Source organism: Pseudonaja textilis, chromosome 17, assembly GCF_049901715.1.
Source record: "Pseudonaja textilis isolate UNSWEBS1 chromosome 17, rPseTex1.2, whole genome shotgun sequence".
In the NCBI taxonomy this organism is placed as follows: domain Eukaryota; kingdom Metazoa; phylum Chordata; class Lepidosauria; order Squamata; family Elapidae; genus Pseudonaja; species Pseudonaja textilis.
Genome location: NC_142006.1, coordinates 2,932,067 through 2,951,451, shown reverse-complemented (window position 1 = coordinate 2,951,451; position 19,385 = coordinate 2,932,067). Strand labels below are relative to the sequence as shown.

The window sequence follows — 19,385 nt, the reverse complement described above, 5'->3', positions numbered from 1 at the left end:
TCACTTTGCAGCATGAACTACTTGAGTTTTGATGGTGACCTGCTTGCATCCCTGTATATATATATATATATATATGTAATGTATATGTATATTCCACCCAAGAGGAAGGAAGTTGAACCTTGTCTCTGTCTTTCAAAATCTTCTGTCTGAGGCTGTCCTCAGCCTGCCCTAAAAATGCCAGATTTGAATTCCTGTTCCGCTCCCCATGTGAACCGCTTAGAGGGGGCTCTAAAAGCACTGGGAAGCGGTCAGTGGCGGGATTCAAATATTTTTACCGCCAATTGGGTGGGCTTGGTTTGCGCGTGTCCACGCACCTGACGTGGGCGTGTGCACCGAACGCGCACTTGGCGCGGGCGCAGAGGCGTTCTAACTCCCCTCCCACAAGGCTGCGCTCTCCCGGTCTCTTCAGCCGCTGCCGCGCGGCGCTCTTAACGGCGCAAAGCAGCTGCGCTTCAAATTCAGAGGATAACGGTGAGTACGGGAGCCAGGTGGGCCCAACAGCAGAGCGGCGGAGAGAACTGGTTCGGTCTCCGCTGCTCCGTCGCTGGTACCGGCTCGGCAGAACTGGGCTGAACCAGTAGAATACCACCACTGGAAGCAGTATATTGGGTAGTGCTAGTGCTTCAAGGCACGGTTTCACGCTCCTTACCAAAAGCTATTTTTTTGTGCAAAGGGGCAGAAGGCCTTGAAGCAGCCTGAGTATTGCTCTCCCGATTGATTGCTCATCCCTTCTCAAAAGCTTTTGGCACGGAGAAGCCCTTGGGGGGGGGGGCGCGGTCTCGTCCCCCTTCAGACTCAATCAAGGCTGCCCGGCGCCCCAAAAGCAGATCGGATGTCCTTTGCAGGCAGCCTCGGTGAGTCAGCTGAGCTGAGCAGGGCCCGCTCGGCCCGCCCAGCCGGGGGGAGCAGGCGGCATGGCAGCCCAGCTGGAAAGAGGGGGAGTGGGGAATCGGGTTGTGCGAGCAACAGCCCGGCATACACACGCGGCTCCACTCGTGGCAAGAAAGAAAAGAGACGCCTTTGGCCAGCAGTGGGATCCTACCTGTTCCGCCTACCGGTTTGGCGTTTCGCACGTGGCTGCACGCGCATTTTTCCGCAGGGGCTGAGAGGATAAAGAAGAGAAAAACGCAAGGACGGGTGGGAGGGCCGATCCTACGCTTTTTCCTCTTCTTTCTCCCAACCTCAGCTGATCGGTCCGGACCAGTAGCATACCCCCACTGCTTTTGGGGCAAGCGGAGCTGCGTGCGTGCGCCAGCTCACCTTGTGTGCAGTCCGGTTCTGAAGTGGCCGCAGCCTAAACCTCAAATGAACGAAACAGCGCGGCTCCATCCCCGTAAAAGAGACCAAATTCAAACCACCCAATTTTCTGGACCGTGATGTGTGTGCCCAGCTCATGACTGTATGTGTGTGTGTGTGTTCTCTCTCTCTCTCTCCTTCCCTCCCTCTCTTTCTCTCTCTCTCTTTTTCCCCTTCCTTCCCCTTTCCTGTTTTGTTCTTCTGTGTGGCTGGGGGCGGGGGAGTGGGACGGAAAGGGTTAGGGGCCACCTTGTAACTGTGCACTGCCCAGAAAAAAAAAACAGGGTGTGTGGGTGAGTTGGTAGGGCTTCATCTTTTGATCCACCGACAAGCGCTCCGCTCGGGGCCTTTGCTTGAGCAACAGGCTGGCTGGGTGGTGAGGGGAGCCTGTGAGCCGGCAGCTTCCCGCAAAGGGGGCTTGGCAGCATTAAAACGGCCCTGTCCCCTCCTGCAGTTTCAATCCCCCACCCCTGTGGCACTACGAAGCGACCCATTGTGCCACGTGCCCGTTTTCATGGCCAAAACCCCCTCTTTTTTTTAATTCACGCATGAAAGGGAACTGACTATGGTGTCACTATAATTCCCCTCATCCTCAGGGCATCCCGAGTTCCAGAGTCCGTGTGCTTCAACCCCTCAGGAGCCCAAGGGGTCCAGCAACCCTTTGCAAATGAATTAACCCCTCCTCCCCCTCGTTCCTCAGCAGACATAAACCCTGTGGATGCTTCCTCCTTCAGGGAGATAAAACGGGGATTTAAGTTCGCGGTGGCAGCCCCGGAATTGGTTTAAAATAAACTTGGCCGTCCCCGTCTCTAAAAAAAAACCCTTGCAAAATAGCCCTTTCTCCAAGTTGTTCTAACAGTGGCTGTTCTGCTACCTTCAGAGTAAGCATCAGAAGCACCAAGCCTTCGAAGCCGAGCTGCACGCCAACGCCGACCGAATCCGCGGCGTCATCGATGTGGGAAACTCCCTCATTGACCGCGGTGCCTGTGCCGGCAGCGAAGAAGCTGTGAAGGTAGGCACGTTGACACACACACACCCCGCGTTTGCCCACCTGGAGTAAAATTTGCGTGCAAATATTAATTCCTGTTGTGAGAAGAATGATATCAGGAGAGCCTCTTTCAAGAAAAGATGGTTTTTCTACTTAAAAGCATGATTTTATGCCCGTTGGAACTTAATTTGGACTCCTCAAGGCTTCTATGTTCTGTCCTTCTGAAGAGCTGCCTGTTGGGCTGCAGAGGTGACCCAACCGGCTCTTTCAACCTCTTTGGTGCTTCTATGCTAAGCATCAGGACAATTTGGACGGTCAGGAAATGGCTCTCTCTTAGAATGGGAAACTCAGCAGAGAACTGGCATCGCCAGGAATGTCCGGTTCCCAGTTTCCTTCCGCCAGCTGATCGTTCCCTGTGGATAAAGCTGACAAGCTCAATTGCCTGGAGCAGGTTCCAGGGAGCTGGGAGCCTGCAGAGCTTCCTTTCCCCCACCCCCCTTTAGCTTGGATTCCTTTCCTTCCATTGGCAGGCTCGTTTGGCTGCCTTGGCTGACCAGTGGGAGTTCCTGGTGCAGAAATCGGCCGAGAAGAGCCAGAAGCTGAAGGAAGCCAACAGGCAGCAGAATTTCAACACTGGAATCAAGGATTTCGATTTCTGGCTTTCTGAGGTAGCCCCCTTTCCCCTTTCGTCCTCTTTCTGGGGGGTGGGCTCTGGAGAGTCGAGGCCTTGGGCACCTTTGAATGTTTGAAACCCACCGTTGTCCTAGAACAAGGGTGGCTAACCTTTTGGGGGCTCCTGCGCCGAAAATTGCGTGCGCGCTCGCATGCCAGCACCCAGAAGGTAATGCACGAGGGCCCCCACTCCCCCTGTGCATGTGTGTGCGATCCCCTCCACTGCCCCCTTACCTGCATTAAGCATTCGCGTGCCTCCTAACTGATTTTCGGGCCTTTTTCGGCCTCTCAGAGGCTGCAGCCTTTGGAGGCCGAGAAATGGGCCCCTTTCGTCACTTCCAGTAAATACAGGAAGTGATGAAACGGGCCTATTTTTCGGCCTGCAAAGGCTGCAGAGGCTTCCCTTGAGCCTCTGGGAGGCCGAAAATCAGCTGGGAGATGCGCATGCGCAGTGAAGTAAGTTTGCCTGGGGCTCACGTGCCTGCACCAATAGTTCTGTGTGCACCTGTGGCACGCGTGCCATAGGTCCACCCTCACGATCTTAGAGAAATGTGGAGGCCCGCTTTCAAGTTAGCACATTGGGCTCCTTTGCAGGTCGAAGCTCTCCTGGCGTCTGAAGATTACGGGAAAGACCTGGCATCAGTGAACAACCTCCTGAAGAAGCACCAGTTGCTGGAAGCGGACATCTCTGCCCATGAGGTGGGAATCCCCAGAGGGGAATAACAGGTTCTTGATCTAAAACGATTCCTGCTTGATTAACCTCAGTGGCTTAAGACGCCGAGCTTGTCAATCCAAAAGCTCGGCGGTTCGAACCCCCAGCGCCACGTCACGGAGTGAGCTCCCGTTCCTTGTCCCACCAATCTAGCAGTTTGAAAGCATGTCAAAAACAATGCAAGTAGAAAAATAGGGACCCCTTTGGTGGGAAGGGAACTGCATTCCGTGCACTACATGACCACGGAGACGTCTTCGGACAGTGCTGGCTCTTCGTCTTTGTAACTGAGAGGAGCACCGGCCCTAGACCTGGAAAGGATGAGCACTTACGTGCGAGGGGAACCTTTACCTTTTTAACATGGGTCTAGTTAAGGGGCTGAGCCTAATTTTCCGTGAAAGCCGGGGAGGGTAGAATTAAGAGTTATGTTTAGTGAACATAAAGACTTCAGGGGGGGTGACCTGATAGCAGCGTTCCAATATTTGAGGGACTGCCACAAAGAAGCGAGGGTGTCAACCTATTTTCCAGAGCACCTGAAGGCAGGACAAGAAATCAATGGATCAAAACTAAATCAAGGAGAGAAACAACCTAGAACTAAGGAGGAATTTCCTGACAGGGAGAACAATTAACCAGGGGAACAACTTTGCCTCCAGAAGTTGTGGGTGCTTCATCACAACTGGAGGTTTTCAAGAAGAGACCTGTCTGAAATGGGGTAGGGTCTCCTGTTCGAGTGGGGAGTTGGTTAGAAGAACTCCAAGGTCCCTTCCAACTCGGTTATTCTCTCCTTCCTTCCTGGAGAGCTGCTCCTCATGTCTTGGGCGGGGTGTCCTCTTTTCGGTCTACCTTCAGGATCGCCTGAAGGACCTCAACGGCCAAGCTGACAGCCTGATGACCAGCAGTGCTTTCGACACCTCCCAAGTCAAGGAGAAGCGCGACACCATCAACGGGCGTTTCCAGCGGATCAAGAACATGGCGGCCGGCCGGCGGGCAAAACTGAACGAATCTCATCGGTTGCATCAGTTCTTCCGAGATATGGATGACGAGGAATCCTGGATTAAGTACGGCGGACTCGGCCACGTGGAGAATCTTGAATTCCCCCTGGAAGGACCTTGAGTTGACTTCCTTCTTTTTTTTCCCCCACCCCACCCCACCCCCCCGTTGATACTCCAGGGAGAAGAAACTGCTGGTGAGCTCGGAAGACTACGGGAGGGACCTCACCGGAGTGCAGAACCTGAGGAAGAAACACAAGCGCCTGGAAGCAGAGCTAGCGGCGCATGAACCTGCAATCCAGGTAAGGAAGAAGGCTTTGAAAAGCGGGGCAAGGAGAGAGAGAGAGAGAGAGAGAGAATTCCACCTGGGAATGAAAGCGTTGTCAAGAGTCACTGTGGTCAGTTGGGCGGCTAGGTAAATTTGAAGAAGGGAAGGGAAGGGAGGAAGAGGAAGGGAGGAGAGGAAGGGAGGGAGGTGAGAATGAGAGGAAATAAAGGAGGGAGGGAGGGAGGGAGGAGATGGGAAGGAAGGAAAGGAGGTGGGAATGAGAGGAAGGGGAGAAAGGAAAAAAAGGAAGGGAAGAAGGAGAGGGGGAGAGAGGACGGAATGAGAGGAATGGGAGGGACGGGGGAATGAGAGGAGGAGGAGGAAGGAAGGAAGGAAGGAAGGAAGGAAGGCTAGAGCCCTGGCTTGATAATCTGTTCCACTTTGTAAAACTGGAAAGTTTAGAGATCCGGGGGTGGGTGGGGGAATTTATCTTGGAGGACGCAAATGAAACAATTGGACCAAAGTTTGTGCTTGGATGAAGACGTCCCATTGAGCTCTTGCCGGTCACAGACGCTCCTCAGCACGAGGCTTTGGATCTCATTCCAATGAATCCTGGTCCATCTTCTTTTATTTTGCTTTTAAATATCTTTATAAATTCCTCTCCATCTTGAGCGTGCCAGCGTAAGCTGCTTAGGAAGGTGCGGCTTCTTTTTTTTAAAAAGCAACACACCCCCACGTTCAAATGAAGGAAAGTTAAACCTGGAAGCCACCAACCAGCAGAAAGGGGTGCCCGTGTGTAAATTTGTCCCAACGTTCGATGGTGTTTCTTGCACAGGGCGTGCTGGACACAGGCAAGAAATTGTCCGACGACAACACAATCGGAAAAGAGGAAATCCAGCAGCGATTGGCTCAGTTTGTGGAACACTGGCAAGAGCTGAAGCGGTTGGCAGCTGCGCGGTAAGGGCCCGGGTGTTGGCGGCCTCCTTGAAGTAAGACCCCAATGGCCCCATGGCGGAATTTGTAAAGGCAAGAAAGTAGCAAAGGTGGCCTAGAGGCGGAGGCTGGGAGTTCAATCCTAGGTAGAGGCTGATGTTTCTCTGGGCCCCTTGAGATGATATCTGCTGAAAATATAACTCTGCATCGGTGACAGGAAAGGCACCCGGCCAGTAAACACTCCGCTCCATTCAGTTGCCGAGACTCCACCCCGCAAGGGACTAAGGGGGTCATTAAATGACAAAAGCAAAGAAGGAGCAAAGGAAGGACCCGTGAGCCTCACAGCCTTCGAAAACACCCCTGAACCAAAAAGAGCCCCGCCTTCCCTTTGATAGACAGGCTGAAGACGCCTAATCAATGTATATGAATTAATGCGTATTCATTTTCCCCGCCGCCGCCTCTTCCAGCGGTCAGCGTCTCGAGGAGTCTCTTGAATATCAGCAGTTTGTGGCCAACGTGGAAGAAGAGGAGGCCTGGATTAATGAGAAGATGACTCTGGTGGCCAGCGAGGACTATGGAGACACCCTTGCAGCCATACAGGTGAGCAAGAAAGGGTTTGTCCGGGCAAGCCCAGGTGAGTGTCAGTGCAGTGGTGGGAGTGTTGATTTCAGCAGTGGGGAATCCCTCTTCAGGTGGAGTCTTGATGACAGAACTTAAGAGTTTTATTTTTAGGAGTGGGGAATCCCTCTTCAGGTGGAGTCTTGATGACAGAACTTAAGAGTTTTATTTTTAGGAGAGGAGAATGAATGAATGAATGATTGAATGAACGAATGAATGAATGAATGAATGAGAAAGAAAGAAAATGAAAGAAAATGAAAAAGAATGAATGAATGAACATGAAAGAAAAAGAATGAAAAAAGAATGAAAAAAATGAAAAAGAATTCATGAAAATGAAAGAAAAAAAATAAAGGAAGGAAAATGAAAGAGAATGAAAAAGAATGAATGAACATGAAAGAAAAAGAATGAAAATGAAAGAAAAAATGAACAAGAATGAATGAATGAACATGAAAGAAAAAGATGAAAGAATGAATGAAAATGAAAAAGAATGAATGAAAATGAAAGAAAAAGAATGAATGAATGAATGAAAATGAAAAAGAATGAATGAATGAATGAAAATGAATGAATGAATAAATGAAAATGGATGAATGAAAATAAAATAATAAAATAAATAAAACAAAACAAAATAAAATAAAATAAAATGTATCTGAAGTGGTTGGTAGTTGCTTTTCTCTGCGTGCTATGAAGAGGCTACAATGCCCAGCTTGCTTGTGGGGTGGCCTTGTCTACCATGAGTCAACCCTGGGTGGTCCAATCTTGGTAACTTCCTTCTTCCATCCATCCATCCATCCATCCTTCCTTCCTTCCTTCTACCTTTTGCAGGGCCTGCTGAAGAAACACGAAGCCTTTGAGTCCGATTTCACCGTGCACAAGGACCGAGTGAATGACGTCTGTGCAAACGGCGAGGACCTGATCAAGAAGGTGAGAGGAACTCAACAGGACTTTGATGGACGCGCCGTCCCTGGTTCTTGGCACTCCAAGATAAGGGCCAAGGCTGTGGAAGTGGCTTCTGCTAAGACCAGCGGTGACCCCTGTGGCTAGAACTCTCTGGAGATCCTCCGTCACCCAGATCAGGGTTGTCCCAAAGGTGCTTTGTTCCCAACGGGACTTTCTTGGTTTTTTCTTTGAAGATGTCTCTCATCAGAAGCTTCTTGGATGAGAAGCGAAACGTCTTACGAAAGAAAAACAAGAAGTCCAAGTTGCCTCTTGAAAAAGCACCTTGGTGGCTGGAAGCTTCCCACTTAAAGATGCTACCTCGTTGGGGAACAAAATGGTCTCCCAAGAAAACAACTAAGCTCAGAGAACACTAAGCACCCCGCAGTCCTCCTCCTCTTCCACGCCACAACCTCCATTCCCTTCTAGTGCAGATGATGTTACTTAGTTGGATAATGAAACATCTCCAAGAAAATACCCAAGTTCAGAGAGCACCATGGATCCTCCTCCTCCTCCTCCTCCTCTCCACAAGCTCCGTTCCCTTCTAGCACTGATGATGTTACCTGGTTGGGTAATAAAATGTCTCCAAGCTCAGAGAACACCAAGCACCCCTCAGTCCTCCTCTTCCTCCCCCCTTCTAGCAGTGATGATGTTACCTAGTGGGGTACTTAAACATCTCCAAACTCAGAAAGCACCAAGAAATCAATGCATCCCACTTCCTGTCCCTTTACCCATGTAGTGTTGTTGTTTTTTTGTCACCTATCCCTTTCTATACACCCTTTGCTGGGTGTCCCTTGTCTTGCTGGGTAAAGGATTTAGCACAAGCTCTGGAAAGCCACCCATTGGCCACAAGTCAAGGGCCACGTTTCTCTCCCTTTCCCTCCAGAACAACCACCACGAGGAGAACATCACCGCCAAGATGAAGAGCCTGAAAGGCAAAGTGTCCGATCTGGAGAGGGCGGCCTCTCAGAGGAAGGCCAAGTTGGATGAGAACTCTGCCTTCCTCCAGTTCAACTGGAAAGCAGACGTGGTCGAGTCCTGGATAGGTAAGCACGGAAGGGAGGGAGGGAGGGCCGTGTTCCAAAACAGAGGGAGAGACTTGGGCAGGGGGTGGGAATGCTTAGAAACCCCGACGGGGCTAGTTCGATGATAGATAGATAGGTGGAAGGTAGGTAGGTAGGTGGATGGTGGAAAGATGGAAGAAGGGTGGGTGGAATGTAACCAGTTAGGTAGGTGGATGGTAGAAGGGAGGAAGATGGAGGAAGGAAGGAAAGGAGAAAGGAAAGGAAAGGTGGATGGATGGGTGGTCAGTAGGCAGGTAGGTAGGATGGTGGAAGGAAGGAAGGAAGATGGGTGGATGGATGGAAGGGAGGAAGATGGAGAAAGGAAGGAAAGGAGAAAGGAAAGGTGGATGGATGGGTGGTCAGTAGGCAGGTAGGTAGGATGGTGGAAGGAAGAAAGGAAGATGGGTGGACGGATGGAAGGTAGGTAGATGGAGGAAGGAAGGAAAGGAGAAAGGAAAGGTGGATGGATGGGTGGTCAGTAGGCAGGTAGGTAGGATGGTGGAAGGAAGGAAGGAAGATGGGTGGATGGATGGAATGTGAAAACGAACCTATTGGCACCTGGCTCGAAAGCAGGAGACCGTGAGGTCTAGTCCCATCTCAGTTGTGAAAGCCAGCTGGGTGATTTTGGGCCAGTTCCTCTCCCTCAACCCAACCCACTTCACAGGGTGGTGGTTGTGGGGAAAATAGGTGGAGGGAGGTGCGTTGGAGATGTTTACCACCTTGAGTTATTTGTAAAAGTAAAATAAAAGAGGGATACGAATAAGTCACGGACAAATCTCCTAGGTGAGAAAGAAAACAGCCTCAAGACAGATGACTACGGGCGAGACCTCTCCTCAGTGCAGACCCTTCTCACCAAACAGGTGTGTGTATGGCCGCCAAGGGAAGGGAGCGGGGTAGAATATCACCGCTGAAGGCCGTAACCGGCGAAGTTGCCTCCGTGTTTCTTTCCGTACTCAAAAGTCTTAAACCAGGTCTCCAAACTTGAGACTTAGGGACTGCAAAGTTGGAAGTCCACAAGTCTTCCAAGTTGCCAAGTTTGGGGAGCCCTGCCTTTAACCTCCCAACTCCCGTTGCAGGAAACCTTTGATGCCGGTCTCCACGCCTTCGCCCAAGAAGGCATCGCCAACATCACCGCCCTGAAAGATCAGCTGCTGGCCGCCAAGCACGTCCAGTCGAAAGCCATCGAGGCTCGCCACGCCTCGCTCATGAAGCGCTGGAACCAGCTGCTGGCCAATTCGGCTGCCCGGAAGAAAAAACTCCTGGAGGCCCAAGAACACTTCAGAAAGGTGAGGAAAATGCCCCGGGGGAGCCGCGAATCGGCCATTCAGCTTCGCCAGAGAGTCTTTTAAGAAATCTCCTTTGGCCAGGCAAGAGTGATCCCTGAAAGTTACAGTGAAGAAAAGACCGGCAGTTACTCCAATTAAATCATGAGCCTTGAGCCACAGTCCCAAAACTTCAGAGGATTTATTAGAAGTTACTATTCTGGCATTAGCCTGGCTGTAGCCGACTCTGAGATACGTAATTCACTGTCACCCTTGATCCTGCTTTTCCCCCCCATCCCCTGTGGGTGTATCATCCAACAAAAAAAACCTCCATAGCCAAGAGCCATCGATCACGCTCTCCAATTAGATTTTGCGCCAGCAAAAGCTTCAGTCGTCTAATCAGTCTCTGAAGAAAATATGAATGGAATGTACTTTCGATTCCACACTGCCGCCTGCTCTTTGAAATTCCCCTCCCTCTTTTGTGTTGTCAACTATAAAACGTGTATACAATATGTTTTATGAGTTGACAGACACATTTTATTATTCTTGTACTAACTTCAGTTAGAATGGCATTTGCTCAAAACCGGGAAAGTGAAAAATTCCAACAGAAGAGAACGTGATCAGGAAAATATTAGAACATGCAGAAATTAATAGACTTAACACACTGGCAATTAGAAGAAGAAAAAAGAACAAACTGAATATTATGTGACATTGGAAGTATTTTATCAATGGTTGGAAAAGAAAAAATTGAAATTAGAGATTAAGAATAGGAAATTAGAAGATATATATTAATATACAGTGTAGATAGATAGATAGATAGATAGATTTTTTTAAAAAAAATCGGCTAGTGGTTTCTCTTATGCTATTTCAATCTGGTCACTCCAGGTGTACCATCCTAATCGGTGGGCATCGCCCCCTTAAGAAATTCAAATGGGAGAATGAGGTCTAGGAGAGCTTGCTCCAAACCACGGTCTTTTCAAAACCTAGGATCACTTCTCAGCTTATATATATATATTATATAAAACATATAAAAATAGAGGGGAAGGAATTAAGGAAGGGGATGGTTACAACGCTAAGATATATTATGTATAGTAGTTTAAAATAAGAATGTAACCTAATTATTGTTACGGTAAGGAAATTGTATTCAGCATAAATACTATGGCCCAAGATATCTGTACCCAGATGACACACACTGTTTGAAAAAAAGATGGAATGTTTGACATTCCAGTCAAATCTCTTCTTGAAAACCTTCAAAACGACAGGCCGCCCCATCTTATCTCTATACACCCCCGGAGTGTTTCCCTCCCACAAATCCAGCATGGGGGGGGCCCCCCTCGATCCTTAGCTGCTCCCTTCTGGGTAGGTGATTGAGGGTTGTCCTCTCCTCTAGGTGGAGGACCTCTTCCTGACCTTCGCCAAGAAAGCCTCAGCTTTTAACAGCTGGTTTGAGAACGCGGAAGAGGACCTGACCGACCCCGTGCGCTGCAACTCGCTGGAAGAGATCAAGGCGCTGCGAGAAGCTCACGACGCCTTCCGGTCCTCGCTCAGCTCTGCCCAGGCCGACTTCAACCAGCTGGCCGAGCTGGACCGCCAGATCAAGAGCTTCCGCGTGGCCTCCAACCCTTACACCTGGTTCACGATGGAAGCTCTGGAGGAGACCTGGAGGAACCTGCAGAAAATCATCAAGGTCATTCTCCCTTCATGATCTTCCTTCCTTCCTTCCTTCCCTCCCTCCCTCCGTCCTTTGTTCCTTCCTTCCTTCCTTCCTGTTCAAGGGCATCTCAAAATTATAGAATATGTTTCCCTTCTTCCTTCCCTCCCTTCCTCTCAACTCTCTTTCCTTCGCTCCTTCCTTCCTTCCTTCTCATTTCCCTTCTTTCTCATCTTCCTTCCTTCCTTCCTTCCTTCCTTCCTTCCTTCTCATTTCCTTCCTTCCTTCCTTCCTTCCTTCCTTCTTTCCTTCCTTCTTTCTCATTTCCTTCCTTCTTTCTCATCTTCCTTCTTTCCTTCCTTCTCATTTCCCTTCCTTCCTTCTCATTTCCCTTCCTTCTTTCTTATCTTCCTTCCTTCCTTCTTGCTCATTTCCCTTCCTTCTTTCCTGCTCATTTCCCTTTCTCATCTTCCACCCACCCACCCACCCTTCCTTCCTTCCTTCCTTCCTTCCTTCCTTCCTTCCTTCCTTCCTTCCTTCCTTCCTTCCTTCCTTCCTTCCTTCCTTCCTTCCTTCCGTGACACATTCTCCCTTTTCCCCCCCAGGAACGCGAACTGGAACTCCAGAAGGAGCAACGCAGGCAGGAGGAGAACGATAAGCTGCGCCAGGAGTTCGCCCAGCATGCCAACACTTTCCACCAGTGGATTCAGGAGACCAGGTGCTGCTTCCGGGGCTGGCTCGGCTTAACCTATCCAGCCCTGGCTTGTTGAGTTACTGAAGCCTGTCACGCTAGGCCTTAAACCAGAGGACCCCAAACTTGGCCACTTTAAGACTTGCGGACTTTTAACTCCCAGGATTCAGAATTCTGGGAGTTGAAGTCCGCCAGCCTTAAAGTGGCCAAGTTTGGGGGCCCCTGCCTTAAACCAAGATTTGCAGGTGTAACGTCTTCATGGCCCCTGGGTGTTCCTTGGGCTCCACTTCTTCTGGAAACCTCTTTATTTTCTTAAGGGAGGAGTTTGCTGCTAGTTTTTCTTCCAAAGGTGAACTCATCTCCAGAACTTTCACAGTGAATAGAGACACTGTTTTTGTGGGGGGGTGGAAATAATATCTCTCTCGTTCAGATATTTTTCAGGCTAAATTGCCCAATCGGTGCAGGTAGTCTTCAACGCTACAGCCCGTTTAGTGACCGTTCAAAAGTTGCAACGGCAAAGGACCGTTTATCACACTTAACCATTGCAGCATCTCCACGGCCCCCCTGATCAAAAAAATTCAGTCGCTTGGCAACGGACTCATATTTATGACGGTTGCAGTGACCGGCAAAGTCAATGGGGGAAAGCCAGATTCACTTAACGACCTGGTTAACAACTGTAGCGATTCGCTTAATGCCGGTGACAAGGAAGGCCGTGGCGTGGGGCAAAGTTCACTGAACTGTCTCACTCAGCAACAAAAATGCTGAGCTCTATTGTGGTCGTAAGTCGAGGACTACCTGCAATGATACATTAACCGCGGGATAAAATGGGCTTGGAAATTGGGAGTCAGGTCAAAAGTCCCAAATTTGATGCTGAATTCAAATCCAAGCCAAGTTTATTACAACCAAAGCCCAGAGACCAACACAAATAACCTTAGTTGTTTTACACAACTAATATAGCAAATCTTTTTGCATTACTGCTCTTTTGCATTTTAGTATTTAACGACTTTAGTATTTAATGACTATGGGCCTCGCAGAGAACAAAGGTCAACAAGATAAACTCGCGTTTGTTCCTAGCAGATGCCTCATTCAGCTTGCATCTCTTTTAAACTCTCATTCCCAGGTGAAGGGAATCAGGGCCCTTTCCTTCCCCGTAAGCCACTCAACCCACGTTGCTCCCTTCTCCATTTCCTCCCTGCGTGCCCTAGGATGAAGAGGGGGTGGGCCTGGGTCTTCCTCTGAACTCCCTCTCCCTTGTTTTACCTCCCTCCTGCTCTGCCCAGCCGGATTTTACCCTTCCCCAGTTTCCTCCACAGCCAACGGAGCCACACTCCCACTCCCTGTCAGCCACTTCCTCCTTGGATTCAGACTCTGACAGGGGCACGACACCCATGTGTAACTGACAGGCTGGATGCCAAATTGTGTTTTTAATACAGAGTTTTATCCGTTATTCATTACTTTATTCTAGAATTTTTAACTGGATATTCCCCGAGTGTCCTTATTTGTTCTGGTCTCTGGTCTTTGGCGGTAACAAACTTGATTTGATATTGAGCCGTGAACTATGCCTGCTCACTAACACCCCCTTCTTTTCGTTGTCTTCCTCCTCCCTGTCCCGTTCCTCCTTTTTCCCTCCCGTGGCGCCACGATCAAACGGTCACGCTCTACAGAACCTACTTGCTCGATGGGTGAGTATAAATTTCCCCCGTTTTTTTTTTTTCTTCCTTTTCCCCAGCCACTCTCGCCGCTTCGTGCCATTGTTGTGCTTGAGGCAACTGTGTTTGCAGAGTTCACCTGGGTTTGGGCATTGATGCCTGGACTCTGCAGGAGGCCCTTAGCCAACATTTGGGGTTAGTTCACAGGTCCTGAGAAACAGAAATCCTCCTGCCCGTCTCCCTTCCTTACAGACGCACGCAAACAAGCTTTCCTTGTTCACCGTAGTAGCACCGCGGTGTTTTCTGTTGGTTCCTTGTTGACCTTCTACCCTCAGCTCCAACGTGCCAACTGTGCTTCCTTCCTCCATTTTGTGCGTCTTCACGAACCGGGGACAACCATCTCCCCTGGGGACACATTTGAGTGTCCTTGGCTGGGCTCTGCTAGTACATACCAAACCAGAACAACAAGAGTTGGAAGGGACCTTGGAGGTCCTCCAGTCCAACCCCCTGCTCGAGCAGGGGAGTCTGTTCCAAATATTAGCCTCTACCTAGGATTGAACTCACGGCCACATCTTCAGAAGGAACCCACGTCATCTGATTTCAGAGTTTTATTTTCCGTCTCTCCGTTCTCCTGATCCGTTCGCTTGTCCCCTCTGCTACGGGGTGGTGGGGTGTGACTCTTCGAAGTTATTTTATTCCTTTTCTGCCACTTTTGGGAAATAAAGGCACCGTAGCTCCTTGGGCTTCCGATGTTTACGGAGTTGGTCCTCCCTCCCCGGTGAGGTCATGAAAAAGAGCCCCCCACCTCTGTTCTCTGTTTTGCATCTTGGCAAAACCAGGAGTGGTCTGGGACCTGCTTCTGATGCCCCCAAGGTTCGGCCTCTGGCGCTGATTGAGCTGCTTCCACGAACCACGATTTGACCACGATTTGACTCCAAACCAGAAATTCGGATTACAGAACTGGAGGAAACGGACCGGGGAGGGGAGAGTAGAAGAGCACAGACTCAACAACCCAAACGGGCCGCTTGGTTATTATATACCTTTCTGGTTGTGTTCCTTGTTTTTCTCCTCCCCTCCCCGCCCCCCCGTCTCTCCCTCGCACACGTCCACGAAAGAAAGACGTGGTGGCCGCCCCTGGAATCTTAATCTAGGGCCCCTCCTCCATGCATGCAGATAAGCCTTTAGCCTCTCTGGTTCAAAGCAGCAAGATAGCAGGGACCAGGCTAAGGAGTCAGAATTCAGGGCTGCAGAGACGCTTGGGACAGTCGGCAGCGCCAGTAGCCACGTCTCTTGTGGCTCGTTAAAAGAGCCACATCCGTTTCTGATTGGAAACCGGACCTCGGCCCCATCGATGAGTAGGAAACGGCTGGCAAAGACTCTCTTCCACCTGCTAGACTGGATGTGTGGGCGCATGAAGAGAAACGCCTTCAAGCTGACAGGTGGTCACTGCCTGTATTTTTTTAAAAAAGAATAGGATAAGATAAATAGGATAGAGAATAGAATAGAATAGAATAGAATAGAATAGAATAGAATAGAATAGAATGCAGACTAGAATAGAATGTAAAATAGAATTGACAATGGAATGGAATGGAATAGAATATAGAATAGAATATAGAATCGAATAGGAATAGAATCATCAGTGGAATGGAATGTAGAATAGAATGTAGAACAGAACAGAATGTAAAATAGAATAGGAATAGAATAGAATGCAAAATTGAATAGAAATAGAATACAATGTAAAATAGAATGTAGAATAGAATAGAATAGAATATAGAATAGAATATAGAATAGAATAGAACAGAACAGCACAGAATATAAAGAGAGTAGAGTTGAGTTGAGTAGAGTAGAGTAGAGTAGAGTAGAATAGAATAGAATAGAATAGAATAGAATAGAATAGAATAGAATAGAATAGAATAGAATAGAATAGAATAGAAAATATGGAATAGAATAGGAATAGAACAGAATGGAATAGGAATAGAAGCTCTCAGTGTACATGCAAAGAACAAAGCGATAGGCCATAGATAATAAATTATAGTTATAATAAATCATAGTTATAAGTTAGAAATTGATAAATCATAAACCAGTCAGAGAAAATAGTAGGAAAGACGAGAAAGGAGACACAGTGCTGTGAGAATTGAGTGTTCATGAGAACAATGGCACAGAAAAGGGGGTGTGGGGAAAACTACCTTTATGCCTGGTTGTTTTGGCATGCGGTGCTTGATAGCAGCGTCCTGAGTGGAGAAGTTGAAATAGATTATGTCTAAAAAAAACCACTTGAGTGTTGATCTTGGACGAGAGTTGTAAGCCACGTGTTCCCTTTTGTGTGTGTGTGTGTGAGTGTTGTGTGTGTGAGTGTGCTCTCTCCATGTTCTCCTCCTGTTTTGGAATTTCACACGGTTTTTTTCCTTTGAATAGCATAGCCTACCGTCGTGTCGTTCGCGTCTATCAGTATGAAGTTGGGGATGATCTGTCTGGAAGGTTTTTCTCCTTTTTCTTACCTCGCTGTGTTTTTGTTTTTATTTTAATTAATTTTTTTTTACCTTTCGTTTTCCTTTTCTTATCTTTTTTTTTTTTTTAACTGCACACTCCTAATTTCCCCCCAGGCTCGGCTTTCCTTTGTATTTGGTTTCGTTTTCTCGAACTAACCGATCACTACTGTGAGATGCTCTTGGCGGGGAGGAAGGAGGGTGGATTGTGGGAGGGGGCCTTTCCCCGCACAAGTTCACCCCCCTCCCCTTAAAACAGGCCATGTGACTGCTTTGTGACCACTTACCTGCCACGCTGACGACGATGCTTTTAACCTCTTGGCGAGCGAGATTCACCTGTTTTTTAAAAAAACGAGCACCCCTTTCTCTTAAGCACCCAGGAATTTTACAACACGAGCAAAATGAATAATCAGGTTGCAGAAGGGCAGGTACAGTTTGGGGGGGTGAGGGGGTGAGGGAGGGGTGACCTTGCCAGCTGATTTCCCCAGCCAGATCCTCTCCACTTCACAGGGGCACCTAGAAAGTGAAGCTCGCCCACACAGTAGCCGAGATATGTTCTTTTTGTGTGTGTGCACCGAGTGTCGGTTGTGTGTTGTTGTTTTTTAAGGAAAGGGCTCTGGACTTCAAAGTGAACCAAAACTCAAGCTGCCCTGGGACCCTCGACCATCTTGCCAAGTTTTAATGCTTTGGGATCCAATCTGGGTTTTGAGATTTCCCTTCTCCCACCCGTTCTACTAATTTTCGCTTTGGTTCGTTTCCAGAGTTTAAAACCCAAGCTGTGTATTTATTTACCAGACGTTTGGGGAAGCGGGAATCACAATCCTTAAATTGCAGTAAAGCAATTTAAGAAGGTGGGTTATTTTGGATCACTTCAAAAAGAGCCCCGGGGAAGAAAAAAAAATCTTTAAATTACAGTAGAGCAACCCACAAGATGGATCGTTTTCGATCAAAAAGAGCCCCGGGGAAGAAAAAATCTTTAAATTACACTAGAGCAACCCACAAGATGGATCGTTTTCGATCAAAAAGGGCCCCGGGGAAGAAAAAAATCTTTAAATTACAGTAGAGCAACCCACAAGATGGATCGTTTTCGATCAAAAAGAGCCCCGGGGAAGAAAAAATCTTTAAATTACACTAGAGCAACCCAAAAGATGGATCGTTTTCGATCAAAAAGAGCCCCGGGGAAGAAAAAACCTTTAAATTACAGTACAGCAACCCAAAAGATGGATCGTTCTGGGTCACTTTAAAAAGAGCCCTGACTAGCTGCAACTTGGACGCCCGAGGCACTCCGCTTTTTTTTTTTTCCTTTGCTTGAAAAGATCCTGCCCTACGAGCAGCGAGCGTGCAAACACCGAGCCAAGGCAGTTTGTGCATAGTTTTCCCCTCAAATCCTCAGTCAAAAGTCTTTTGCCTCGTTGACAAGCACTTCCCCCGCCCCCCCACTCATCTCAAGCAATTTACCGGCGGCTTGTGTGTGTGTGTATGTGTGTTAGGCTCCAGGGAATGGCTGCAGGGGCCACCCCCTTGCCTCCAGATCGCCAAGAAACCAGCGCTTTAAGAACCTTGCATGGATTTTATTTTTATTTATTTTATTTTGCCGCCCTTAATTTAGGTTTGCGAAATGGGGCTTGAAATTAAAACCACAGAATCCTAGGACCTTGGGAAGGTCTTCTAATCCAAACCCAACACCACCACCACCCGCCTAAAGATTCGGACCAGACTTTGGTTCTGAAAGGGATCCACCCACCCCATCCCTTGCCTTTGCTCCAAACCAAACTTTTATTCGTGCAGAGAGGAATTCTGCAGGAGCAATTAAAGAAAAGAGAAATGGGTTTTTGCCACACTCGTTGCAAGATCCGGTTTCTAGATTGATGCTGTGCATTTTATCTGCATGGATATACACACACACACACACACAATATCTAGTGTGTGTAAATGGGCCGCTTCCCCTAGGGGTTTTCCCTATATACCCCAAGAAGATACTTTGCTATCAAGGTGAAAGACTTCAACTGGCTTTTACGTTGTTGTTTTTTTTTTGGATTTGCAAACCACTCCGAGACACTTAAAATAATCCGATGGGCAATACACGTGGATTGGATTTACATGGATAAATATCCCAAATTTCAGCGTATAAACATCTTAACATTTTTTTCCCCCTGTGAAAAAAAAACGCTACAGAGGGGGTGGCGTGCATGTTTGTTCTGTTCCATGTTGTTTCCTTGTTTTTTAATGGTTTCTAAAAAAAATTAAAATCTATTTTGTAAGCCATCCAAAGAGCTGCTTAGGAGTCGGTTTCGTGCCTTAAGCAAGACTCGAAGTGCCATTTTCCATGTGGCTGGTCCTGCAACCATTCTACCACGCTGCTCCTCCTCAGTGTATTGCCGCCTTAATTGAACTAAACAGACCCGTCCTTAAGCGAGGCTAGCGTGTTAATTCCGAGCCCCATTTCTTTGACTGGCTGAAGAGCCTCTCTCATGCCAAATCTTTTCTTCAGGTCTTGCATGGTGGAAGAATCTGGCACCCTGGAGTCTCAGCTGGAAGCAACCAAGGTGTGTATTTTGATGGAACAAAATGAGGAGGAGGAGTCCTATCAGGGTCAAAATACAGGTAGTCCTCGAGTTAACATTGCTGTGGTTAAATGAGACATTTCTTTTGCCACCACCGTTGTTAAGGGAATCACTGCAGGTTGATATGTTAGTAACCCGGTTGTTAAGTGAATCTGGTTTCTCCTTGGGCTTGGCTGGTCAAAAGGTCACACCTCCGGGGACACGGCAATGGTCATAAGTATGAAGCAATTGCCAAGCCTCTGAATTTTGATCACGTTGATTGACAGGGATGCTGCAAAGGTCGTAACTGTGGAAAAGCGGTCCTAAGTCACTTTTCCCAACTTTGGACGGTCACTGAATGAACCGTTGTAAGGCGAGGACTACCTGTAATTTCAAGCAAGAGAAAACCTGGAATTTCTTTCCTAAATTGGGTTCTAAGACATTTGACAAATTCCAGGGTTGTTTGGTGGAAGTGGGAGGGAGGAAGGCTTAACAAAGAACAGTTATAAAGGGAAATCCTCAGCTTATGATCCCCACCGAAATAACTGTTGCTAAACGAGACAGTCGTTAAAGTGAGTCTTGCCCCATTTCAGGACCTTGCTTGCCACCATCGTTAAGCGAACCAGTGCCATC

General features: G+C 48.2%; 1 protein-coding gene and 1 long non-coding RNA gene across 13 annotated transcripts in view; both read left to right on the top strand.

Moving 5' to 3' along the window:
• The window catches only part of SPTAN1 (spectrin alpha, non-erythrocytic 1), a 71,554-nt gene that overhangs the window by 46,852 nt on the left and 5,317 nt on the right, over positions 1 to 19,385 (top strand). For 8 of the 12 annotated variants that reach the window (XM_087914328.1, XM_087914335.1, XM_087914334.1 and 5 more), the window contains 16 exons: positions 2,177 to 2,308; positions 2,815 to 2,952; positions 3,551 to 3,655; positions 4,515 to 4,723; positions 4,836 to 4,956; positions 5,758 to 5,879; positions 6,323 to 6,455; positions 7,296 to 7,394; positions 8,293 to 8,452; positions 9,254 to 9,330; positions 9,547 to 9,756; positions 11,123 to 11,419; positions 11,989 to 12,101; positions 13,739 to 13,756; positions 16,139 to 16,201; positions 18,701 to 18,755. In XM_087914328.1, coding sequence (XP_087770454.1) covers positions 2,177 to 2,308; positions 2,815 to 2,952; positions 3,551 to 3,655; positions 4,515 to 4,723; positions 4,836 to 4,956; positions 5,758 to 5,879; positions 6,323 to 6,455; positions 7,296 to 7,394; positions 8,293 to 8,452; positions 9,254 to 9,330; positions 9,547 to 9,756; positions 11,123 to 11,419; positions 11,989 to 12,101; positions 13,739 to 13,756; positions 16,139 to 16,201; positions 18,701 to 18,755 — 2,052 coding nt within the window. The remainder of the gene's footprint in view (positions 1 to 2,176; positions 2,309 to 2,814; positions 2,953 to 3,550; positions 3,656 to 4,514; positions 4,724 to 4,835; positions 4,957 to 5,757; positions 5,880 to 6,322; positions 6,456 to 7,295; positions 7,395 to 8,292; positions 8,453 to 9,253; positions 9,331 to 9,546; positions 9,757 to 11,122; positions 11,420 to 11,988; positions 12,102 to 13,738; positions 13,757 to 16,138; positions 16,202 to 18,700; positions 18,756 to 19,385) is intronic. The other 4 variants (XM_087914333.1, XM_087914331.1, XM_087914337.1 and 1 more) reach the window with 1 other exon arrangement.
• Positions 6,453 to 6,742, top strand: LOC148124516 (uncharacterized). Its single transcript, XR_015739735.1, has 2 exons — positions 6,453 to 6,547; positions 6,609 to 6,742. It is a non-coding gene; the product is annotated as an uncharacterized LOC148124516 (long non-coding RNA).